Source organism: Talpa europaea (assembly GCF_964194135.1).
Source record: "Talpa europaea genome assembly, chromosome: 3".
NCBI lineage: Eukaryota > Metazoa > Chordata > Mammalia > Eulipotyphla > Talpidae > Talpa > Talpa europaea.
In genome coordinates, this window is record NC_140069.1 from 115,574,828 (window position 1) to 115,602,461 (window position 27,634).

General features: G+C 39.0%; 1 protein-coding gene across 3 annotated transcripts in view; it reads right to left on the reverse strand.

The window, feature by feature from the left end:
- Positions 1-23,591, reverse strand: part of PTPN12 (protein tyrosine phosphatase non-receptor type 12) — a gene marked incomplete at both ends in the record, with an annotated part of 82,733 nt that extends 59,142 nt beyond the window's left edge. For all 3 annotated transcript variants that reach the window (XM_084230813.1, XM_084230812.1, XM_084230811.1), the window contains one exon: positions 23,493-23,591. In XM_084230813.1, the coding sequence (XP_084086939.1) occupies positions 23,493-23,591 (99 nt within the window). The remainder of the gene's footprint in view (positions 1-23,492) is intronic.
- Between the last annotated feature and the right edge of the window lie 4,043 nt (positions 23,592-27,634).

Below are 27,634 nucleotides of genomic sequence, written 5' to 3' on the forward strand. Positions count from 1 at the left end.
CTCGTTGTGCTAGATGGTCATGTATAGTATAAACACTTTGATATAAAGTACACCTACAACTCAACAACAAAAAACCAAATAACAATTAAAAAATGGGCAGACTTGAGAAGATACCTCCCAAGACACACAGATGGCCACACATGACAAGATGTTCAACATCACCGAAAAATGAGGAAATGAAAATCTAAACCACAATGAAGTATCTCCTCACACCCTTTTAACGGCTATTCTCATAAAACCAAAATTGTAAGTGCTGATGAGGATGTGGAAAAATAAGAACCTTTGTTCTGTTGGTGGGAATATAAAATTGTATAGTAACTATGGAGAACAGCAAAGCAATTCCTCAAAAGCTCAAAACTTGAATTACCATATAATCTAGCAATTCCACTTCTAGTTCTATACACAAAAGAACTGAAAGCAGGGTCTCAAACACCTATGCGTACATGCATCATAGCAGCATTTTCCCATTAGCTAAAAGGTGGAAGTAACCCAAGAGTCCATCACTGAACAAATGGATAAACTAAATGTGGAATACATATAATCTATTATTACTCACTCTCAAAAAGGAAGGAAATTTTGATGTATGCTACAACATGGATGAACTGAGAGGACATTATACTAGTTGAAATAAGCCAGTCACAAAAAGACAAATATTGTATGATTCCACTTAAATGAGGTATCTAGAGTGCCCAAATTCATAGAAAGAATGGTGAGTGCCTGGAGCTGGGAGATGAGGAGAATGGAAAGATAATAGTACACACTTTAGTTTTGCAAGATGAAGAGAGTTCTAGAGACTGACTGTAAAATGGTGTGAATGTAATTAACATTACCGAATGGACACTTATCAGTGTGTTAAGATGGTTTTATGTTATTTGCATCTTAGAATTTTTTTAAGAAAGTAAAAGAAACCCTTTGTAGTTGTTTACAAAGAAATATCCCATCAAAGAAGTGGGCCAGTTAGTGGTGAGAAAATGCCATTGAAGTATTTCACATTACCAGGCTACCCGACATGCATATAACATTAGTGTTACTCTACTCAGGAATTAATTGTTTTGATACTCAAACAGAACAAAAATCATATACTTTCTGACATGCTGAATTCACACATTTATAATAAAAGGAAAAAGATTTAATTATCACCTTCAGGAATGTAGAGGAAACAAATAAGGGATTGGGGAGAAGTAATTAAATTAAAAATAAAAATCAGCAGGCAACTACCAATCAGATATTCTGCAGGGGAGGAGGAGGGACAAGGATCAAAACAGGGGAGGGAAGAGCACAAGGGACTATGGTGATGGGACACGGGTGAATTGGTGGAAATTTCACGGGGACTATTACACCTGAGAAGAGAAAGCATACATTGTACAAAAATAAAGAATGATGTAAAATATATATAAAATAAAAAAATAATTATCACCTTTTTAAGGATAATTAGCACCTTACTGGTCTCACATCATTTTCTTATAGTTTATCCTATGAGCAGTGGTGAATAGTCCAAAACCCTGCCCTCATGTAGCATACAATCTAAAAGTATGTCCACATGATATGGTTATTTATTATCCCTGCCTTTTATATCTATCATCTGTTTACATGTTTTATAAATTGGCACCTGAGATTATAACTCTCTATTATAGATCATTTATTTCTCTTTATTCCCCCACAGTGCTTAGTGTCTTCTAACTATCACACATTCAAAAAAGGCATTTTTAAGCACAATGGGCATGGATAACTAAATTCAGACCATCAATCATTTAATGAACTGGCACTCTATCATCACATTTATAACACATTCAGTTCAACAGTTGAGATAATATAGTTCATATAAGTGGAAAGCATGCATTAAGTAAATGCTAAGTCGAATTTGTAGTTTACAATCATACTGACATGAAACAGATAAAAAATGAAGTATAGGGGCCTCCCAGGTGGCATAGGGGTTATGTCTCAGTGCTATCATGCTAGCACTGCTGTGCTGTGCCTGAGTTCCATCCCTGGCCAGGGAGCTAACCCACATATATCATAGCAGACTTCTACCCTGAGCAGTGTATTTCAGTAAATCCGCCTGTCCTGCTCCCCCGTCTCTGTTGAATCCTCTCACCCCCGAACCTCTGGCTTATACTCTAGTTCTTCTATGCATAAATAAGTAAATAAATCTTTAAAAAAAAAAGAAGTACATTTTAAAATAATTTATCTACAGTAATATTTCCCAGTCCTAAGCAACAAATGTGAAGACACTATTTTTGATTTTGCTCCTTTATTATCTTACCTACAAAGTTACCAAGGATACTCTAAATCTTTCATCATCAGGGAGAACACAAACATAATAAATCAATCAGGTAGTACATATATTTAAAAATACTCAGCAGATCCGTAGCTATGAGAGAATGACCGGAATCCCTCCCAAAAGCCCATATACCCAGATGCCAACCAGAGGCCAATCTTGCACAAGCCTTTCTAAGGATAGCAGTCTCAGGGCTTGTAGTGTTAACTCTTTTGCATACAATTCTAAGATGAAAAGTTAAACTCCCTCCCTCTCTCTTCCATATCCCTCTCCTTTGAAGTAGTCAACCATATTAATCCTCTGTAGTGATAGATATTTTATCTATTATTGCATCAAAATCGCAGCAGCTAATATGCATGAACATACAATTTTATGCACATATGCAAATATTTTAAAGGAAAGATTCTTAGAAATTGACATGCTGGGTCAAAGAATATACACATTAAGTGGCCAAACTTCCAAGAAATGCTTCACCAGTTGATAAACAAGGAAGATATTCCTATCAGCAAATCCAGAATATCATTTTTATATCCTTGCTAACATTTGCTATTATCAATTTCTGAACTGTCAAAATGATCAAATTTTGGATACTGCCATATTTACTGGAATCTGGAGGACCCCCCTCAAAAGTTAATGCTGATTAGTTTCTCTGATGACTAATGGTTGGTGAGGTTTTTTTTTTTTTAATGTTCAGTAATTATTTACATTTCTTCCTGTTGTCACTCATAGCACTTGTTTGTTTTTTTTTTTCCTATTGGACTCTTTATATTGATAGGTAAAAACTACTTACATTTTAAATAATAATCTTTCATCTTAATTGTGTTGAGTATATTTTATCTTATTCTATTGCTTATCTTTGAATTACCTTTGGTGTTACAGATGCTTTTTATTTTTAAGAGGTCAAACCTGATCATTATTACTGTTAAATCTGTGCTTGAAATATAAAATCAGGAGAAAAAAATACTCTAATTCAGATTGACTTTGTCCCTAAATAATTTTTACCCATCTCTTTATTACAGAAGAGAAGTTGACCTAATACAGTGGAACTCTTTCTTGACTTACTTATTTTAAAATAAAGAAATCTTGTTTCTTTATTCAACTATCATTTTATATTACAAAAGGAAGTCTTAGGTAAAGTGAGTCTTATACCACTTTGTGAAGTGACAATTCCTAGGTACTAGTTAATTGTACTAGTTAATTTCTAACAGGATCAGGACTATCAGTGTGACTCAACAAGTCACTGTCAGTTTGACTTCTTTGATAATAAAGCACTGCTTCTGTAAGAGTTGGAACTTAATGTGTATCGTGGTATGCTGACAATCTTTAGGATTAAATTATTTTAGAGCATATCCCCAGTAATCAAGTAACATTATTTAAATTATAAATCTTTTGTTGTGCAGAACATTAAATGAGTAACAAAGACCAATTCACTTTTACTTGTGAAAAATTGACCCAGTATTCTAAAAATTCAGTTTTAACCAATTCCTTGTTTGTTGTCTTAATACTTATAAATTCACCAACAGTCCCATTAGTCATAGAAATACTCATTTCTATACTCCTTTTGACTGCTCTATTTAGTTAATGTTGTTACTGTTTTTTCCTGAAGTCTTTTCATTGGTCTTGCCTCTATTTACTTAAAAGATTTCCCCTACTTGTGAAGTCCCTCCATCAAAATTCATCTATCCTTCTGAGCTCATCTGAAAGTTGTTTAAAAATTCCACTTTTTTGGGCCTCCCCGGTGGAGCAGTGGTTGAGCGCTGGGTTGCGAAGCTGCTCACAGCCTCTGCAGCGCCGGGTCCCACATGGTGCACAGACCTCTCCTGCCACCCGCTGCTCCCCTCAGCAGTGTAGTTCAGTCCTTCTGCCTGCTCTGCTCCCCGCTCTGGCTCTGGTGAATTCTCTCACCCTCCCGCACTTCTGACTGTACCCAGTGCTTGTATAAATAAATAAATCTTTAAAAAAAAAATTCCACTCTTTTAACAGTATGGGATTTTTCCTTTTTGAAAAATTCTCATTGCATAATGATGCAAATATACTTATTGCCACTGAACTATACACATAATAAGAGTTAAAACAGTAAATTTTATGGAATGTATATTTTACACCACCAAAAAGTTCCCCCAAAATAACAGAATTCTCATGGTACTGTGTCCAGTTTGTATTCGTTATCTGTGTACATTTTTATTTCCCCACCTCTACTAAAAACTTCCTCAGGAAAGGGATCATGTAACCTCCACTGCCATTTAACACAGTTGAATTTGCCATATAAGTGCCATATAAGAATAACTTTCTTTGAAACAACTCACTCTAGTTCTTATGTGATAAGAAACACATGGTTGCAACTTCAGTAGGTGAAAGCTTACTTTTACACACAAATTGTACCTTTAATGGAGTTTTTCATTTCAATGGAGTTGTTACACCAATAAAACAGACTTTTAAAACATAGGAAAGGCCATATTACGTATCAAAATACATATTAATTAATAGAGTATTAAAGGCATAGTAACAAAAATGTTTTGACTGCTAAATTTGCATAGTTGGAGTTACTGCCTTCTCCAATTCTGAGATTAAAATGGTTCACATGCAGAATCAGAACTTTTTTTCATGTAAACAAACAAGGGATATTGACATTGTTCAATCCAACTCAAGTATATTTAACACAAAAGATTCTAACAAATAGTTGCTAGCCATCAGGAATATTAAGAAGTTCTACAATATCAGGCAATCACTTCTTTCAAAAATTCTGCCAGTCATTCTCTCTCAAGTTAGGAATGGATGATCATGCTGCTGGTACCCATAACCACAATGAAAGAAGTAGCAAAACATAGGAGTTAAGGCATAGTTTTAACAGAACAGTTCTGTCACTTATATGACCTTGGGCAAGCTGAGTTTCCTTATTTGTAAAAATAGAACTTGGATTAATTTGAGGATCCAAAGTAACATTCCTTGTAGAACTTATTCTATAAACAAGGCATATAGCACTGTATGCACATTATTTGTATTGTCTATTAAATATATATCATAAACACATTATAATGATTTAAGATTTACAAAGCACCTATCATGTGGCCACAGGTAGGTATCAAGGTATAAAAGACAAGACAAATCCATGTCACTGTTATCTCTGAATCTCTCAGTCTGGATCTCTAGCTACTGAATACCTGATAACCTAGTAATAAAAACAGAAAAATAAATACATAATTGCAATATGATATGGTGAATTGTAACAGAGAAACATACAAAGTGCTATGAAAGGAAAATTGAGACAAGGTAAGGATGTTATACCTTTATTCTGGCCAACCCAATTAATTTCATCAAGTTTCCTGCAGTATCACATGTGGCCATCCTGCCATCCTGTCCACACCATATAACCTACGATTTGATTTCTACCTTTCCCAATGTCCCCACCAACTTCAAGGATAACACTGTCATTTGTTATTTCATCTACAAAATGGAATTAGTATCTTGCTTATTGGGTTGTAGTAAGAATTATGAGAGTTCATTAAAAATCAATTCAAGGGCCTCCCTGGTGGTGCAAGGGGTTAAGATGCAACCTTGAAGCTATCCACAGCCACTGCAATACGAGTTTGACCCCAGGGAGCTACCCACATGGTGCAGCAGACCTCTCCTGACTTACCCACTGCTCCCCTCAGCAATGTATTTCAGTCAATCCACCTATTCTGCTCCCCACTCTGTCTCTGATGAATCCTCTCACCCCCCCCCACACATCTCTGGCCTGTACCCCAGTTCTTATATGCATAAATAAATAAATCTTTTTAAGAATCAATTCAATAATTACAAGGTTTTTAAGTAATGTCCTTGATTCCATAATCTTTGAACTTTAAGCCAACTATGGTTGCAATGGACAATCATCTTGCTTTAGAGTATGAGATAAACAGTAGCACAAGGTGACAGCATAGAAGGTAGAGAAATGGGAGGAGGGGTGTCCAGGGTTAAAAATGGAGACGACAATAAGAAGTTATATCAATAGACTATAGATTTTTGACTTGTCCTCACTCCCATCCCTAAAATGATATCAGATTTACCTTTTAGGACAACTCATGTATGATACGATTTCATGGACAAGGTGAATTTTCCCATGGCTTTAAAAAGTAAAATCCACTCTTATCTACAAACAACTGCTGAAAACCCCCTTAGTATCTCCCATTTGTCAAAAAAAAAAAAAGTACAAACTTGTCCTACCTTCTCAGTGTTCTTGTCAAGGTCATGACTCCTATTTGCCAAATCTAGGTTTAAATATAAATTTTATTTCAAACTATTCAACTCACTTGGCCTCTAACTACACTGCAGGTTCTGATATTCTCAGCATATATTCAACTCAGAAATCACATCTTTCATGAGTCTAGCAATCACTCATACACAAAAATATTTGAGATGATGATACTTAGCCAGCTCTAAACTCAACTCAATGTCTAATCCTTCAAACTCATGTTTCCTACAGTATTCCTTACCTCATCACTATCCCTGAGTGTCCAAGTTAGTCTGGGTAAATTCTTCCTCATCCTCCAAATATCACCAAATCTTATCAAAACAACCTCAAAACTGCCTTCTAAATTCACTCCTTTCCTTTATATTCACTGTCATTGCCTTGAGGGCCTCCCGCTTGATAGATCAGAATAGCTTTCTAAGAGGTCTCTGCATCTGTCCTTACCTCTACATTTTGTTCTTCATACAGCAGCCAAGGAGGTCCTGTTAACATGTAAGTTAAGAAAAAATTACAACCCAACTGCAAATTTACTACTCTCTTCCTTACCATTCTGCTCAAGCACACTGACTTCCTTCATAACCTTCAACAACACTCTTAACTCAGGTCTGTGTTCACTTCGTGTTTTTCCTGCCTGGAATGCTTTTCTTGCAGACAACTGCAGGGCTTACTCCCTCACTATTTTTGGTCTTGACCCAGTGTCTTAACTTCTCAATAGATTAACAACCCCTACACCTGTAATATGGTAGATAGATCATATTAACAGCCTGTTTTCTCAATCCTCTCTAAACTAAAACCACATGTAACTTTGCAGTTTTTCTGACTTAAATGGTGGTATCTATTTACCAAACTCTTGAAGTAGAAGTGGTGTCATACCTTGCTTTAGCCAACAGAATGTGACAGAAGTGACAATGTGCCAAGTCCAAGCCTAAACAGGTCTTGCGAATTTCCCCCTCACTTGCTGTGAGAATATGCCAGGTAGCCTATTAGCAAATGAGAAGCGTGGTGCAGGAACAAGTAATTCCAGTCATCCTAGCCACAGCCAGTCTAGATGTGCTAACAACTAGCTAACTCCCAGAAACGTGAATGAATCCAGTCAAGATCTCAAAACTGCTTAGCTGACAATCAAAATGTAAATGTAAAAATATTTATTATTGTATGACAGTAAGGTTTTGTGGCTTTTATACAACATTATGGTGGTAATATGTAACTGTGGTAATATGTAACTCTACTCCCTTCCCTTCTTACTCTGCTTTATTGTTCTGCACAGCACTTAAGATCTGATCTACAGTACATGTATATGTCTTTATTAGGTTATTCTCAAACGCCTGCCAACAGAATGTAAGCTCACTGAGGAGCTGTAATCTAGGATAGCTCTAGGATAATGCCTGGCATGTAGCAGGCATTCAAAAAACAATGAACATGATGAATTACATTTGGCTCTATATATCTTTATTAGAAATCTTTTTAATACATGGAAGCCATTAAACTTAGAATCAGCCTTCTGAATCCCGTTTCACAAACTGTAAAATCCAAAAACTATGTTTTTTATTCATCTTATTACTAATTCTCACACTGCAAACTATTCCTGTTTTATGGATGAAGAAACCAAGATTGAAAGTAGCTTAGATGATTTATTCAAAATTACACAGACAGCAAGCAATGACTATGTCTAATCTAGATACAGCTGCTGTGATCCACATCAACTTTGGAATATCCAGTGTAATAACAGGTACCCAAATTATTAATTAAATGTATCACAAAGGTATACTACTTCTTTAATAAAATTTTTTTTATTCAAGTAACACTGCATTATAACATTATGTAAGTTTCAACTTTAAAGTATGCTACTTCCGTCTGGTCCTTTCTTGCCTGCTAGGTATGAATTTCCGTCCTTTTAATGGTTCATAATTAACATTTCCTCCCACTAAAGTCAAAGATTATTTTTCTTCCATTTTCTGTTAAATACTTTCAAGATAGTGACAATTTACATGTTTACCCAATTCACAATCTATTTTTAAAAATTCAAACCTTCTTTAATTACAATAAATAAATGGTGAAATCACTTTGGAACATATTAGAAAATATTAGCTATGCCTTGCGAACAATATATGGTTTATAAACAATGTAAAAACACATAATAAAGCAACTGCAAAAAATCAAATGTATTGGTTAAAAAGTCATTCTATACTTCTAGTTTAAATTGCATTTCTAGGGCGTTCCTGGTGGCGCAAAGGGGTAAGCACCTCACTATGAAGCAATCCGCAGACTCTGCAGCACAAGTTTGATCCCCAGCCTGCCAGGGAGCAGCCCACATTGTGCAGCAGACCTTGCCTGTCTCGACCACTGCTCCCCTCAGCAGTGTATTTCAGTCTGTCTGCTCTGTTCCCCACTCTGTCTCTGGTGAATCCTCTCACCCACTGCATCTCTGGCCTGTACCCCAGCTCTTGTATGTATAAATAAATCAATCTTTAAAAAAAAATGCATTTTCTAAAAATATATTTTTTTAAGATTTATTATTTATTTATACAAGCACTGGGTACAGTCAGAAGCACGGGAGGGTGAGAGAATTCACCAGAGCCAGAGTGGGGAACAGAACAAACAGGCTGACGAAATACACTGCTGAGGGGAGCAGCAGGCGCAGCAGGAGAGGTCTGTTGTGCCATGTGGAACCCTTGCCGGTGGCCAGGGATCGAACCAGCGCTGCAGAGGCTGCGGGGAGCTTCGCAGGCCAGCGTTCAACCACTGCGACACCAGGGGAGGCCCCTTCTAAAAATATTTTTAAAATAGTCATCAACTATCACAACAATGTAGGCATGAAAAAATATCAATATTTTATTATTTAGTGAAACTCTTGAAACAGTTTTAGGATTATGAATGTCACTGCAGTCAGTTTTACAAGGTTAGTAAGATTTTTTTCCATATTTCTAAATATTCAAGCATTCAGTTATATTTCCCTTAAGACCTAAGGGTATTAAAAACTGAAGGTATATAAGGCAGTAATGCAGACTAAGAAATTAGGTTAAAAAAAATAGTTATAAAATGATGGTTCATGGGCCTCCCCGGTGGCGCAGCGGTTGAGCGCTGGGTTGCAAAGCTGCCCGCGGCCTCTGTGGCACTGGTTCGATCCCCGGCTGCTCCCAGGCCACCGGATGAGGATCCCACATGGCACGCAGACCTCTCCTGCCGCCCGCTGCTCCCCTCAGCAGTGTACTTCGGTCCTTCTGCCTGCTCTGCTCCCCGCTCTGGCTCTGGTGAATTCTCTCACCCTCCCGCGCTTCTGACTGTACCCAGTGCATGTATAAACAAAAACAAACAAATAAATAAATAAATAAATAAAACATACCTCTATTTAAATAAATAAATAAATAAATAAATAAATAAATAAATGGATAGATAGATAAATAAATAAATAAATAAATAAAATGATGGTTCAATATTTAGGGGAGAAATAACCTTAAAATATAGAAGACAGTTAACAGTGCTGAATGCTAGATGCATATCTGAATAAGCTCCCGTCTCCCCTCATCTTGGTCAACTCTACACACATATCACACAGCACCAATTTCACTGACAAATTAATTGATTCTTTCAGGAAATGTCAAAGTGAGATACAGTAATTTTAGGTATTCTGAGCTATTTTCCTATAGTAATATAAAGTGAATGATAAACATTGATCACCACAAGGGTGATCGATTCAGGACACACAGCCCAAATCGGTAAAAGTCAATATGCTGAATGATAAGGGTAAAGAGTAGAGCACCTATACAGAGAAGCACAGACAGGTATCCAAGCAGCCTGACGAGACACAGAAAACTCACTTAGGTTACAAATGGCTCTGCATTTCTTGGTTGCTTAAAGCAGTTCTAGGTAATACATCTCCCCCCACATAGGCTAGGTTGGAAATAGACTACAGTCAAACAATCTACACACCGACCAATTTTATTTAATGTAATTATCAGGATATTTATGCCCATTTTGTTTTTCACTGACTTTTCTCCTAACCAATAAGAATGCAATTGTTGGCTGGACAATGTCACATCACAGATAAAAGCATCTGCTTTAATAACTTGGAGCAAACTCAGCTCTCCCACATTCTAACTGTAAAATCTGGAAAAGGGTCCTTAATTTCTAAACAATTTTAATGTTCCTTTTAACATCAAAGGGTCTGTGAGTTATGAATAAATCCATGACATACAATGTGCAGAGAAGGTGTCCAGGAAAGATATTTTCAACATTTTTGTAGCATGAGATCTAGAATTCTTTTCCTTTTTCTCTTTGGTTCTGGTCACAAATGTGTAGTCTCAAACCTCTCAGTCATGCCATGGGAAACTCAAATTTGATGAGGAATCCAAACTAACAAGAAGTTTACCATTATAAATAATATGCCTAGGTTCTAAAGACTCTAAGTAGTTTTTTTTAAAGGCACTTTTAACAGAAGCCAATTAAAAACATCAATCTAATCACCTAAGTACACAAAGGGAGAAAAATACTTTATATATGGGAGAAAGAAAATTGCCAAATTTAAAAATACTAACCATGTGACTAGAACTCCATTTAAAAAAGATCCTTCATACCAACCACACCAAACATCCTAACTAAACTATGTAATAACAATGAGACACCAAAACACTTCTCACTGAAACATTCAAGAATGCAGAGGCCAACTTCATATTCATCTCAAACTCAGCATTTACGGTGATCTCCCTTTGAGAATCTCTATTATTTTGGTATATGGGCTCTGCTTATTTTATATACTGCCACCCTGTTCCACTTATCTAAAACCCACAGTTCTTATCTCTGTCTTTGCAAGTACTATTTCTATATTTTTATCCAACTAGCCTACCTGACAAACTCTTTTTCCAAGAGTCAGCTCCAAGGCCTCCCCTGGTGGCGCAGAGGTTGAGCGCTGGGTTGCAAGGCTGCCTGTAGCCTCTGCAGCACCGGTTCAATCCCCGGCCACTGTCGAGGGTCCCACAGAAAAAAAAAAAAAAAAAAACCCACCAAAAAAACAAAAAAACTTATCAAGAGTCAGCTCCAGTGTGGCCTCTCTGCTGAAAGTGTTCATATCTACTGAGGTGATATATACTCTCCTGCCACTATGGTTTAAATCTTGAATACATTTCCACTAAAGTAATAAGACATCTTAAATTATTGAGATATATCCTACGTATCAAATTAGGGGACTTACATACATGTTATATTGGTCTTAGTCCTGTCAAGTAACTATTACATCCCAAATTTCCACTGCTTTTAATCATAATAGGCCAGGATAGAAATTAATTCTTTATGGCTCTAAAATTCATTATCTTGGTAGTACTCTAGAGGTTCTAAGGTGTTCAGAACACAAGCCTCTTGAGAAACAAAGAGTTACAAACCTTCACCAAGCCCCCAGGGTTTATACACAAAATATTATATAGACTTTAAAAGGGCAAACTGTCCCCTCAAAGCCCAGAAGTCCCCTCTACTATCTCATAAATCTGTTCATAGTAAACTTCTTGAGGAAAATGACTATCATATTTTCAAATGCCAATTGTAAACACAGTGCCAAGGGCATAGTGGGCATTCAAAGAATATCTTTTGTATGAATGGTAGATGGTAGGCACCAAGGACTGATGACAGTGACACATTTTTACATTCCTTCAGAGACGACCACAGTAGCTAGTCAAATTGTTGTTAAATAGCTTTTCAAATGTAGATTACATCTCAAAAGTTATTACAGTCAATATAGATATTAGCATACATCTCAAAGCCTCTGAGATTAACATGATCCACATTCCATAGAAAAAACTTTTAAGGAGCAGCTACTTCTATCTACCAGAAGCCAGCTCAAAGATTCTCTAATATTGTACAAATGAAAACAAGATTTTTGTGTGATTTGACAAGGAAGGATATAATTGTCAAAGGCCTGATTGCATGAATCTAAAATATTTAAATACTACAGGAAGTATGAAATGCTGACAAAGGAGTTAAACTCCTACTTGGAGAGACTAGTTGTTTAGAACAATTGTGTATCAGTGGACTTGCCTTAGCAAGTCTTTAAAACAAATCTAACAAAAGGCTTTTCCCCCATGGTATTAAAAACAAAATTTTAAAATGGAGAGCAAGTACTTTAAGATAAACTAGCTTAAATACTTAAACCCAGAAAGTAAGAATTAATTATATTTTTGCTTCTGAGTTCTGGGTGAAGGTGGTAAGTCATTCTAAATTTTTGTGTTCAATCTTCAAAACATAAAGAATGTTCTCTAGGAAAGGGAAAAATATATTCAACAGTACAACCACAGGAAAGATTTCATTTAATCAATGGGTATATTTAAGGATAATAAACAGCTTTATTCCATAAAGAATAAAAGTAAAGGAACAGACGTAACAAAACTTAAACCCTAGAAAGAGACTGCGTAATTGTGGTAACTAGAGGGGAGAAGGGTGGGGAGTGGGGAGAAGAGTGGGGAGTGGGGAGAAGATTGGGAAGTGGGGAGAAAAAGGGGAAGGGGACCAAATGGTGGAGGATCAGGGTGCTTTGGTAGTGAGTGTGGTGATACACATCTGAAGAGGTATGAACCTATTCCCCTAAATCATATACAGCATTGTAAACAAAAGTTATCTCAATAATAAAAAAGCTAACAGAAAAAGTCATCCAACACATTATCTCTGGTATGACCTGAAATAAATTCTGAAACATTCGGAAAAAGAAAAGAAAGAAATAGGACCTCCCCGGTGGTGCAGCAGATTGAGCGCAGCGCTGTGAAGCTGTCCGCAGCATCTGCAGCGTGGGTTCGATTCCAGGCTGGCCAGGGAGATTCCCACATGGCACAACAGACCTCTCCTGTCTTGCCAGCTTCTCCCCTCAGCAGTGTATTTCACTGGTCTGCCTGTTCTGCTCCCTGCTCTGTCTCTGGTGGGTCCTCTCACCCTCCCACGCCTCTGGCCTGTACCCCAGCTCTTGTATAAAAATAAATAAAAAACTCTTCTGCTCATTTAAAAAAAAAAAGAAAGAAAGAAAAAAGAAAAGAAAGAAATAGCTTATTCCAGAGGGAAGAGAGGCTATATACTAACGAGTGTAGGAGTTTTAACTCTGGTAAGGTAATGTGAGACTTTAAAGTGGCTCTGGAATGTTAGGCTAAGAAGTAGCATTTATTCTATTGGCCTATGATTCTTAACTGGAGCATAAGTCACAAAACTAGGGGGGAGGATAAGGAAAGGAAAGTTGGGAAGAGAGATATATAATTACATATTGACAAAAGACAATTTGGATCTGATGCTCTGAGTTGGCTTAGACATTTAAAATTCCAATAACTTTAATAGTCATCAAAGGGAGTCTGTAGTTGTTTTTCTTTTTTACACTTAAATTTTTGATAGCAAAAATAAAACCATGTTTCCAACATGGCTCTATATAAATGTATCAAAGAAAACATACAACTAAACAGCAATACAGACTCAAATCCACACATTCTGATTTTATAGCCAGTATGCTTCCCATTATCCCACAGATGCCAACACTTGAAAGTGGTATTTTAGGAAAGTGAGTATGCTATATGGAATGGATTAGATGAAGCAAGAAACTAGATGCACCAACAGAACAACAGCTATTGCTGTAATCATTCCCAAACACCCACCAGTGAAAAGAAACACTATTTTTTTTAAGAGATGGCAGTGACACAATACCTAGATTTTATTAAATCGAAACACATTTAAAAGTGAACATTTGGGCCTCCCCTGGTGGCGCAGGCGGTTGAGCACAGCGCTGTGAAGCTGTCTGCAGCCTCTGCAGCACCGGTTCGATCCCCGTCAGCCGGCAAGGGTCCCACATGGCACAGCAAACCTCTCCTATTGCACCCACTGCTCCCCTCAGCAGTGTATTTCGTCAGTCTGCCTGTTCTGTTCCTGGCTCTGTCTCTGGTGAATCCTCTCACCCTCCATGCATCTGGCCTTTACCCTGGTTCTTGTATAAATAAATAAATATTAAAAAAAAAATAAAAGTGAACATTTTATTAAAAGTAATATTCTCAGATGACTTCCCTAAAGTACAATGCATGGGGTGCAGGGAAGACAACTGAGAAATTAAGAGGTTCCTTGAATCCTTCCTTATGCACGTCAACTAGTGTGTAGAGACATATCTGTACTACAGTATTTTTCATATTTATGTAGAAGATATTACAATTAATTAACTATTTATTTAAACGTTTTATTGAATTCAGCCTGGTACTTTTTTTTATCTTTTATTTTCCTTTTTTGGTGGGTACCAAAAATACAACCACAACTGTATAAGCATATCTGCAATTGGATGGGAAGAAGCATGTCTCATGCTGGTGTGACAAGTCCCATAGACCATCTGAAGAATCTACTTAAAGAATAAATTGCTTACAGCATTAAGCTTTGCCTATAATTTCTGTTTGTGCAATGGCCGTTAATGCCTAGTAAGTGGTAGGCATTGTATTAAGCAATGGGGATAAAGAGATAATTACAGTTCCATCTCTAGCCATGGAGGTTTTCAATCTGGGGAAGTCAAAATGTAAATGTTTATGACACTAATGAACTGAATGCTAAAGAAACACAGAAGTATTTAACATATGAACAAAAAATTTAATCTATCTAAATGTTAATGTCTTACTTTCAGTTTCAACCTTTCAAAAACCTTTTCCAAAACCTTTTCCAAATGTCAAGTACTAAAGGAAAAAGACAATATTCTAAAAGCAAATACAGTAAAACATTCTTGAGATTTAACACTTCAGGTAAATTTTTAGTGTGCGGTCTCAGAGTCATGTCTAGAGAGTTACCTAAAAGGTCACTCCCATTTGTGAAGTTATTTAAAATATAAATATGTTTGACTGGACATTGATCAAAGGGTGGATAAGAAAACCTTAACTGCACTAGCGGCATTGGGAAAGCACAAAGATTAGATTAGCTCAAATGCAAGGATTAGAAAATATTTCCTATCACTTCAGCATTGAAAGATAGACATACAATACTATTTATATAAATTTGTTGGTATATTTTGAAAACTTATTTTGAAACTAACCACCAGATACCACTTCACACCCACTATGATAGTTACCATCAAAAAGACAGTAACAAGTGTTAGTGAAGATGTATACAAATTGGGAATATAAAATGTGCATTCTTCTGATAGGAATGTAAAATGTACAGCAGCTCTGGATAATAGCTAGACAGTTTCTCAAAACGTTAGACACAGAGTTACCATATGACCCAGTAATTCTACACCTAGATATATATATCAGATAACAGAAGATATACATTATAATAAAAATTGGTATACAAATGTTCAAAAATAGCAACATAATTATACTATACAAAATATTCCAAGAAATAGAAACAACTCAAATATCCATCAGCCAATGCATAAAATGGTATCTCCATAAAAGTTGATTATTATTCAGTCATAAAAGGAATGAAGAATTTTTTAAAAAGATTATTTATTATTTATTTATGCATGTAAGAACTGGGGTGTAGGCCAGAGGTATGGGGAATGAGGATTCACCAGAGATACAGTGGGGAGCAGAAATGGCAGATGTACTGAAATACACTGCTGAGGGGAGCAGCAGGCAAGACAGGAGAGGTCTGCTGTGCCATGTGGGTTAGCTCCCTGGCCAGGGAACAGAACTCACGTCATAGTGGCTGGTGATAGCTTGACAGTGCCGAGACTTGAGCCCCGCAGACTTGAACACCTGTGCCACCAGGGAGGCCCTGAATGAAGTATTTCTGATCTATGCAACATTTGGAAAACATGTTCAGTCAACGGAGTCAATCACAAAGCACTACATATAACATGATTCCATTTATATGAAATGACCATAAGAAGCCAAACTATGGAGACAGGCAGATTAGTGGCTGCCTAGAATTGGGGGGAGAGAAAGGGAGGAGGAACACTTCTATTTAATTAATATGGGGATTCTTTTTGGGGTAATAAAAAGTGATTATGTAGGGCCTCCCTGGTGGCACAAGGGGTTAAGACGTAACCTATGAAGCTTACTGTAGCCACCGCAGTACAAGTTCAATCTCCAGCCAAGGAGCAACCCAGATGGCGTAGCAGACCTCTCCTGACTCGCCCGCTGCTCCCCTCGGCAGTGTATTTCAGTAAATCTGCCTGTTCTGTTCCCCTCTGTCTCTGGTGAATCCTCTCACCCCTCACACCTCTGGTCTGTACCCCCATTCATGTATGCATAAATAAATAAATCTTTTTAAAAATTGATTATGTAGTCAACATATGGAAACAGCCCAAGTATCCAAGGACAGACAAAAGGATACAGAGGTGGTATAGACACATGATGGAATACGTCCCAGCCATAAAAAAAAAAAAAAAGATGAAATCTTGCCATATTGACAACATGGATGGACCTTGAGGGGATTATGCTAAGTGAAACAAAAGGAGAAGGAGAAATACCATAAGTTCTCACTTACTTGTTTAACATAGAGCAAATAAAAACAAACCCTTAGACTCTAACAACAGAATGGTGGTTTCCATAGGGTAAGAGGATGGGTTAAAGGGGCGGCCTGGATGGCAGTGGATGGTGACTGGGTATCAGTAGCAAATATGGTAAGAAAATGTAATCTGGCACCTATACCTCAAAAAAAATTGTGATGGCCACACAATTTTGTGAAATATAAAAAAAGTTAAATTATACAACCTAAATGAATACCTATAAGCCACAATATTGAATAGTTTAACAAACAATGAAAATTTTTATCCTTATCTAGTCTTTGCAGCATAAGCTCTTGCCAGGATTGCAGTTTTTCCCTCCCCTGCTGCTTTCTAACATTTCAAGCCCAAACTTTATGTAAAAAAACTTCGGAGATGTTACTTAACAAAAAGACGATGCTCCTTTATCTTTTAAAATTATATTTAAACAGTAGTCATTTCAAAAGAGGGCATAGGTATATATAAAAAATATAGGAAATGCTGTCTCTAACATTAAAAAAAAAAAAGAGGACAGGAGGGGAACTCTCCTTTAATATGTGTCTTCCTCTAGTTTCTGCCATCTATTTTTCAAATTATTAAACAGAAGGAATCCTATATCCACCGCGCCTATTTCCTCTTCAACCCATGATAATCTGGCTTCTTCTCATACCCCAACTCCAAATTGCATTTTCTAGTCACCAAATGACTCCCACTTGGCAAACACAATGGGAACTTTCTCAGTCTTCCCTTACCAGTCCTCCCAGAGTCATCTGACTTGGATACCTACTCCTTTCCTAACTCTCCCAGGCTTTTTCTGACATCCTTTGGTCTCCCTTTCCTCGCCTTGACCACACTTTCTAAAATGATCACTAGCACTTCCTCTTCCTGATGTTCTTTACACGTTGATGCTCTTCAAGCTAAAAGCTGGTGGCCCTATCTGCTTGCCTAAAAAAACTCATCCACCACCATGACTTCTATTTCTTAGATGACTCTCAAGTCTTTAACTCCATCCTCTCCGCTCTCTTGAGCTCTACATTTCTACTAGATGTCTCAAAGGCAATTCAGTTTTAATATGTACAAAACTAAATTCATTCTCTTCTCCCTTCAAAGTTTTCCTCCCACCATCTTCTCCTTGGTTCTTTTCCTCCCTTACTCCTTTTCTCTACCAAATAGCACATTGTAATTTGTGTGGTAGTGTACCAAGCTAGAAAACTTGGATTCATACTACAATATTTTTCTTTTTTACTACCCACATTTAACAAACCATTCAGACTTTCTTTTTAATCCTTATTGGACCCTTTAATACACTCTATTCTGCTGTCCTGGTTTAGATCAGGCCCCCATATCTCACTTTTTCTTTAATGTCAACAGCTTCCAAAATCCTCTCCATCCCCCCCTAGTCCATCCTTTGTACTGCCATCATAATCAACTATACATATAACATAAATCTATCAAATAATTACTTACTTTTCATAAAATATGAAATGGCTCTCCACAGACCCACAGTAGCAATTTTCAGTTTTTCTACCATAACCGAGCCGAATGATAACAGAAAACTTAAAGTAAAGCAGGCTGGAGGGAGGGAAGTGTGAGGCTGAAGTGGGGAAGAAACCACTGCTGGAGTATACAGCTAGCAAATCTATTAACACCTGCCGGCTTTTCCTGTGACTCTAAGAGTTGTAGTGTAAAACTGTTCCGAAACTGCTATTATTAGTCCATAGAATAAAATACAGCACAGATACAAGCCCCTTCCCAAACTGACCACTACCTAATTTTTTCAAGTTCACCTTTAGGCTTTACTATACATTACCTTAATGTTCACAAAAGATGTCTTAAGACCTCCTATCCCGTCAGGACATCCCCTTATCATTTCATTTCAGTGTCTATGAAATTAAAACTCTTTTCCTTATAATACTATGTGTCCTCATTTGTAAATATGAAAAAGTACAGACCTTAGTGTAATTAATTGTTTTTATCACTTTCATTTTCTTAGGCGTACACAATGACTAGAGGGGACATGACAGATGATAATGTAGGAAACATGACATTGCAACACTCTGACTGTAGTAGGTAAGAGAATCCACCAAACATTAAGGAAATTTGCAAAAATACAGAAATAATGCTTCTAATTATTTCTGTATACAGGTTATATGGTTTCCATTATTTTAAAAAAATTTTTGAAAAATATATTTTAATATGGTAAACAGAAGGTCTTTGATATGCTCAATAATTTTTAGGAGTAAAGGACTCTTGTCACCAAACAGTGTGAGAAGTGCTGCATTAACTATAGTAGATTATCTGCTATTCATTAACCATTTTTAACTTTAAAATCTCCATCCTTTTGCATGGTGATGCACCTCCCACCAATAGCCTAGTCCAATCCACCTCAAAAATCTCAGTTCTATTTTGGAGAAATGGGATAAATAAAGATTTTGAAATCAGGTAAGATACTTAGCTTCTCAAAATATATTACCTTATCTGTAAATTACAGGTTACATCTACTCATAAATTGTTGGTATGTTAAAATAACAGTGTAAAATATCTGAAACAGCTTTTACCATATAGTAGAGATGAAAAATGTTAACTTATTTTCTACTTAAAATAAATTATAAAGTCACTAACTTTAGTGTATAGCAAAATAAAAACATATAACAATTTCTTAGCCGAGCAAACTGGCTATTTTGAGCTGCTTGGTCAAGATCACTATTGTAATTGTAATACTGAATATTGTGTAATATTGAATTAATGGTATAATAAATCCCCTGAAATGCATCACTTCTATGGTAGTTCTCTGGTCAGATTAATTTAAAACATCAAGTTATTTAAAATAGCATTTTAACAAAGGATGGTTTGTTATCATACCCGGGTGTGACTGTAAATGTCCGTACATCTGTCCGCCAACGTTCTACCAAAAAACACTATAATTTATACTTCTGTCACATCCTGTTTAATACTTCACTGAGCCCACTCATTAAATTTTTGTTTTCACCTTCATAAATAGAGTAAGAACTAGTTTTTAAGTTGAAACTGTCATATATTTACTTGCAGTTTAAGTGTCATTTTCTAGGAAGAAGTGTTTAATGCACATTAAGTAAATTTTAGCCTGATTAGACTGACTCTACTTATTTCAACACTTTAATTAGATGTGATAAAGCATTAATAAAGGAAAAGAAGATGATTTAAAATGAAAAGAGATTGCCAGCTCTTTCCTATTGCGAGCTCTTTTCCATCTCTATTAATTACATAAATTGGCTATATAAGAATATGCAGACCTTAGCACAATAATTTGTAAGCCATGACTTAAAAATTAGTCTCTAACTGTAGCCTTGGACGTAAGTAGCATTTTTCTTTTTTTAAAGATGAACAGACTCATCTCTTTAAGCAGCCTGTCCAAGGTCAGAGAGCTGGCCAATGGTAGCAATGGGACCACAGCCCAGGCCCGTCACACGTGAATGTATACCACCCAAGCACACACTATTTGTGTTGATCACTGTCTATAACATAGAAGTAATCATTTCTGCATTGTAATTTACACTATCTGCATACCTCAGTTTTCTACCCTTTAAGAGAATGAATGACACAACACACCACAGTCCAAAATAGATAACTCACAGAATATTTAGTGACTGGCAGAAAAATTTCTATCCTTATTATAATCAAGAAATTCAAATTAAAATAACATTTTTCAACCAACAAATGATCAAAGATAATTATTCTATGAAAACGCATACGTTACTGACAGTTGTATAAATGGACACTTCTTTGGAAGGTTATTTATAACACATGTCAAATGTTTATGTCCTTCCACCTTAGTACTTCTACTACTAAAAAAAATCTCATGCAATAATTGAAAATAAAGAAATTCCTTGCATACATGTTTATAATAGAATTATGATATATAATAGAAAATAAATGGCCTAAGCATTCAACCATCAGGAAATGGTTAAATTATAGAAGTTACCAGGCTAAATACTACATACATCCACTTCCATTTATTTTTACAAACAAAAAGCACTTATTGAAAATAAAACAAAAAAACCCAAGAATATAAAATGATATAAGCAGTATGGTCACAAAGCAGCATTAAAAACACTAAGAGGGAGTAGCTTTGGAGTGATGGGATTGTAGAAAGGCTGGAGAGAATAATGTAGAGTTTGGATGACCACTAGTTTCCCAGGGCAAGGCATTACTATTCTACAACCGAACACAGTTGTAATAGCCAGATTATCTGGAAGGTTCAGTTCTAAAATTGCATTTTTAATTCACATTAGAATTTAAGAACAAAAGTACAATTAGAACCTATTAATTGATTTTCTATTCTCTTTCCATGGCAGAGGTGACAGATTCCCTCCTGCCTTCCAGTCAAAGGGAAAAGTGGCACCAAGCAGCAATCTAAATTACAGCTATTGCTTACCAAGTCACAGAATTTAAAAAAAAGAAAAAAAAAAAAACAAGGACAGCAAGAGAATACCCTTAATCATCAAATTTTGAATGTAGAATCACCTAGCTATCCCTAGGCATTATGGAAGGAAAAGGAAACTCTTAATGATCCTTGAGAAAAGAAATCTCCAACAGGAATCCCTGACTCATCCCTAAAGCACGAATCTAAGGTTACTTCCCCTGTACAGGAGTTCAGAGACTGGGCACCTGCTTGATAGCCTGCATCACCAAACAATGCTCTTTCCTGACAGGATATGCCTAGGGATAACAAGATGACTAGCATGCAAACAAGAAGCGGCCAGGGATCACACCACCTCTTCTTCCAGTTTAAATAAGAACATAAAGACCAGCTTTAAACATTTTAAGTAAACATTTACTTCTATTTTTGCTAGAGAGTAGTAAAAAGGGGACTCCCTACAACTATGGTAAATGACACCATTCAAAGATACCAACACAAAATTCTCAATAGTAGGAAGGGAAATACTTCCTTAACCTTCTCAGGTCAAAAATTAAATTAAAAAAATATGTGCGTTAAATACCAAGAGAAAGTGTTTCAAATAAGGCACAAATCATTCAATCTATATTTTTCCATCGTCAAAAAAGATACGAACAAAACCTCCCTCCTATCCTTTATCACAAGCTCAACAATACTATCAGAATATTGTGTAAGGTTAATGATCTATTTTTATAAGCTGTTAATTTTAGTGCTAAACCTTTACTAGACAGAAGTCTCTTTAAAATGTGAAAAAGTATTCCAGCAGTCATGTCACCTGCACCTTGTAAACAATTACTGTACTTTGAAACAAAAACTAGCCAATGTTTGCTGCCCATTCATTTTTATCCATTACCCAGAATTTCAGACTCAAATGATTATTCTTGGAGGTGTATCTTGCTCCGGTACAAAAATTGCCCTTGCTTATTTCCCATCTCCCTACGCCGCCAAAGCGAAGGAGCAACCACTTCCCAAAGTCCGACTTCCTTTTCCATTCCCCAGACCTCCAGGGTTTCCAACGCCCCAGTCTTGCGCAATATCCGTAGGAGCAGCCGCCGCAACCACCGCCTCCTAAGCCGGGAAACAACCCTAAAGGGAACATTGTCCAGTAGAAAAATAAAGGGTGGGGGGGCAATGTAGGAAGTCGACTTCTGGTCCCACGCCTTCGGACCTGACCCCCTCTCACAATAATGTGTCTAGAGCAATTTTACGAACAAGACTTTTAACCTCCTCTCCTGCTAGCCTGCACAAGCCGAGGGCGGAAAGGGGGGGCGGGGGGAGGCTGGGAAGGTTATCTCCTAGTTCAGGGCTTCGGCCCGAATCATCGCCTCCGCCCCACCAGGACTATTGTTCCCATGTTCCCCACCCCCACCCCGGATAGGAAGTGATAGTCACATCCCCTCCGCCTTCGGCAATATTCCCTAGGGAGTCCTAAGTAGGTTTCGCTCAGGATCGCCACCCCCTCCCCACAGACTCACACTGACCCCCATCCCCCCCCCAACCTGAAGTCACGTTCACCCCAACACCACTTCTAGCCTCGGTCTCAGGAGAGAAGAGCCAGGACGGAGAGAAAGGGTAATCTGGCAAACCACAAGATTCCTGAGGGGCAATGCTTTCCCAAAGGTTGGGGATCATTTCGAACCTAGAAACTGCAGACGTCCCACCTGGTCCACCTCTGCGGCCAGCCCGCGTTAAGGGACCCCACGAGTTCCAGCCACCCGGGGCACTCCCGCTCCTCCGCCAGCCCGAGCGCGCTCCGCCCGGGGGAGACACCCCGCCTCGACCCTCCCAGGAGGGGCAGGGTGCACGGGGACGTGAGGAGACTCGAGCCCCCTCCGGCCTGCACCTCACACGCCTGCAGCTCCCGGCCCGAGAAACAATAGGTGGTCACGGGCGGCGCTGCGGGTGCGGGCTCGGCCGCTCCCAGGGCGTCCCGAGCGCCCGCGGAGGGGGCCGCGGACGCCGCAGGAGGGGAAGGGAGGCCGAGGCGCGGAGGCGGCCTCAGCTCCCGCCGGCCTCCGGCTTGGGGTGCGCCCCCTCCGCCCCGCGGCTCGCGGCCGCACACAAAGCGCAGGCGGCCGGGGCCGGCCGGGCCAGGCGGCGGCGGGGGGCTCCGGTGCCGGCGAGGGGAGGGACTCACCATGAAGTCCCGGGCGAAGTTGTCCTCCCCATTGTGGTCCGGACTCTTCATGGCCTGGACCCTCTGGATGAATTTCCTCAGGATTTCCACTTGCTCCATCCTCCCGCGGCCCCCCGGCTGCGGTCGCTGGCCCCCCCGCCGCCGCCCGCCTGCCCGGCGCAGAGCCCGCTCCGTCTTCCCCAGCTCGTTCCCCCAGCCCGGCCCCCCCCTCCCGACCCCCGCCAACCCCGCTGCGCCCCGCTGCTCCCCGCCGCTCAAGGCGGCGGCCGCGGCTGCACCCGCCCGGCTCCCGACACTCCAACTTCCAGGGGCAGCCGCCGCGCCACAGGACGACGCGAGCCGCTGCGGCTAACGCCAGCCCCAGCCCCCAGCTTGCCCCATCCTCCTTCCCCGCCCTCTCCTCCACGGTCGGAGACGCAGCCACCGCCTCAGGAACAAGGCTCTCCGCTCGCCCTGCCCCCCCTTCCCGGTTCCTCCTCGCCCCCCCGTTCCACTAGCAGCCGGGGCCGCCTCTCCCCACGGGCGCGCCCCCGCCGCCACCAGACGCGCGGCCCCGCGCCGCGGCCCCGCCCCCAAAAAGCAACGCCGCACGGATCCGCCCCCGCTCGCCACGCCCCCGGCCACGCCCCCCAGCCCGTCCCGCCGGTCCCAGCCCCAACGTAATTCGGCCTTAGGCTGGGCGACGTGACTCCATTTCCGGGGCGTGGCCCTGTGTGGGCAGCGCGACGTTCTGAGGGGCGGAGGGCGCAGGGGATTCGGCTTTGGGCGGTGGAAACGCTAGTGTGTCGGAGTAGGACTGTCGTGGACACTTGAAGTCTCTGCCTACTAGGAGGGAGAGCGTATTTCTAGAGCTCCCGCGCCGCCCCTAGTTGTGGGCTGGTACTAGAAGTCCCGGCCGGCAGGAGTCCAGGAACGGGGGAGGGGGGTGACGGGGGGGCGACCGGGGGGGGCGGGGGAGCGGCCGTGGAGAGAGAGGCATGCTGGGAGCTGTAGTAGCGTCTTGACGGTCGCCGCTGGTGTGTCTTCGTCTTGCTCGTGGCTCATTGAGGGTTGGCGGCAATTAGACCTTGACATGTCTGAGAATGACGGCGGCCAAGAAAACGAAATACTTCTTGAGTGAAAGGACTTTTGCCTTTTGCGAAGCCGTCTAAACCCTGGCAAGTGAGCTCCTCAGCTTCTTAGGCGCGCCCCAATACATATACGTGGGGGGAGGGACTTAGTATTTGGTGGATGGGAGGGAATTTTTCTTGTTCCCTTTAGATTGGCAACACTTAAGAACTGAATAAAAGACTTTCTATCACAGGATGGACTAATTCGCTAATTTTGCAAAGGAAGTACTTTGCCCAGGGTCCCCCAGCCCAAAACTAGAAATCAAAACCTTTAACTCATGACAATACCCTATTGCCTCTCACTGAGGAATGTAGACTTGGGATAAAATGACAAGTGAAGGATTTGATCCGAGGACTTATTTTGGTCACTTTTACCCACGGCCAATATTTACTTACAGATCGGGTTGATCAGGGAATTTGGTTTAGACAGGAATATCAGTGGTAGGTCCCCCTTCCCCTAAATGAATGTTTGCAAACACCATGGGATTTAATGATAAACTCTTTAAATAAAATGTATATGGTAAATACATATGATTAGCAAGATACAATTTGCTCTTTAACAATATTTCTGTTTAATACAACTAATGTATACCAATTCACTCCTCTCCTCAGAAATAGGCAGTTCAGGATGTGACCTTCCAAGTCTCTTCTTTGCATTTATGTACAGGTATGTGTGTAAATAGATCAAGTTTTGTTCGGCATTTTAAAAATTCAGTTAAAGGAATAGCTTAATTTCCAATAGTTTATTTGAAACACGGGTCTGGAGTATTTTGCTTGAACCAGATACTTAGACTCAATTTCATTGCATGAATGAAAGGGTTAAATTCTTTGCGTGATTGCCTACCAGTATAGCTCATTGAAGAGACCCCTTTTCTCTCAGACCTGGGAGTAATTTAGACTCTAGTCCAAGAAATGGGTAGATGCTCAGGAGTGTGCCACTTGTAATATGACTAAGAATATGACTTTTTAATATGACTAAGAATGTGCAAACCAGATGGTAACTAATAAAGGCTATATACTAGACAAATTGTTTAACAGTCTAGTGACAATCTGGTGGGAAGTGTTACTTGTTTGCACTAGAGTCCTGTTTTGACTAGTGTTGTAACAGTGATCTTTTTCTTTAGTCTTTTCTCCTATTGGCAAACTTTTTGTTTCTTGCCACTCTTGAATATTTTTTGAGTTCTTAGCAGCCACCTTTGGCATCTGATGTTATAGATTTCAGCTGTTTTGGAAAGTCTTAGCAGTACTTACTTTTTAATATTTAGTTTTCAGGTCGTGCTTCAATCTACAGATATTTTTTAAGCATGCCACAGATTTAGAACGATTGCGATATACGTGTATGTGTGAAAGATATACAAATATGTTTTAGGGATACCTTAGTTCAGGAGACAGAAAAAACAACCTTTTAGTTAAGTTGTAAATGTCAAATAAGTAATACAGAAAATGAATGAGTGGTACAATTTTGAGAAGAAAAAATTGAACCAAATTGTCAGAACATGAGATGGTCACACAGATGGACCTTCAAGTATAAATAAAATTAAGTAAGTTTAAATAGGAAGAACAACTCCTAGGCAAGGGAAGTGATGTAACTGAAAGTATGAAGGTGACAAATCAGAAGTTTGGAGCAGAACTTTTGATTATGTGTGAAGGCGTTCGAGTAGATTGGCTAGAATCTGGAGTGTGTAGAAGGCCTGGGTAAGGATTTGGACTAGATATTGTTGGTGTGGGAAATACCAAAGGTGTTTTTGAGTATAGAATCAAAATTAGGAAAATATTGATCTAGTACTTTTGGGATAAAAGGTGATTAAATGGGGAAAAAGGAATGAGAAATACTGGAAGTCAATATATGAAGCATCAAAAACTGACACGAAGGACCTCCCCGGTGGCACAGCGGTTGAGCACTGGGTTGCGAAGCTGCCTGCAACTTCTGGAGCGCCGGTTCAATCCCCGGCTGCTCCCCGGCCACCAGAGGAGGGTTCCACATGGCGCGCAGACCTCTCCTGCCGCCCGCTGCTCCCCTCAGCAGTGTACTTCGGTCCTTCTACCTGCTCTGCTCCCCGCTGTGGCTCTGGTGAATTCTCTCACCCTCCTGCGCTTCTGACTGTACCCAGTGCTTGTATAAATAAATAAATAAATCTAAAAAAAAAAAAAAAAACTGACACAAAGCTGATAGTGCTACAATTACAAAGATATAGATGGAGAGGAGTCTGAAGGAACTCATAGAATTAGGTGACTAACTGATTTAGAGGGCAAGAAAGAAGGTAGAATTAAAAATGACTGAAGTTACCATATCGGGAGAGGTCAGGAAGTTTGACTAAATGCAAGGTAGTGTGCATGACATAGTCAATTGAACACTTTCACACACAGATGGAAAGAGATATGGACACATCTTTGGAATCAATTTGGACATAAAGGTATCAAAATAGAAACATCATGCATGCTATGATGGAAAAATGTATAGATATATTTACAGCTGTGTGCAAACATATTTGCTTATTACAGCCTTGCTTGTAATGGCAAGAGTGGAAACAATGCATCTGTCTATCAAAAGGTATTAAGCAGCAAGATGATATACATACCTAAGTTCTATAATGCCATTATAAAATGAAAAAGATATATGTTGATATAAAATAGGTCCCATGCTCTATTTATTAAATGAAAGAAGGTGGCCAGGCATTATGTTTATGGAATTTTTCCATTTATGAAAAATCAGAATGTGGATAAAATGCTTGAACATAACAGTTTTCCTGGAGGAAGTTTCAAAAACTGCTGGGTTTGCCTTTAGAGGGCCTTGAAAATTTTTAATAAACAATTTTCAATGTGTATACTTTTTAATATGCTAAATATTTTATTATATCCAAGTATTACTTTTCCAATAAAATAAATCTTAATCAAAAACTTTTTGACTTTCAATCTAGGTGGTAGGAAGAATAGCAGTACCTTTCACAGAAACAGGCAAATTTAAAAAAAGGGGGAAGTAAATCTTGTTGGGAAATTTAAAAAAATGGCACATGACAGGTTAGGTTTCATAAT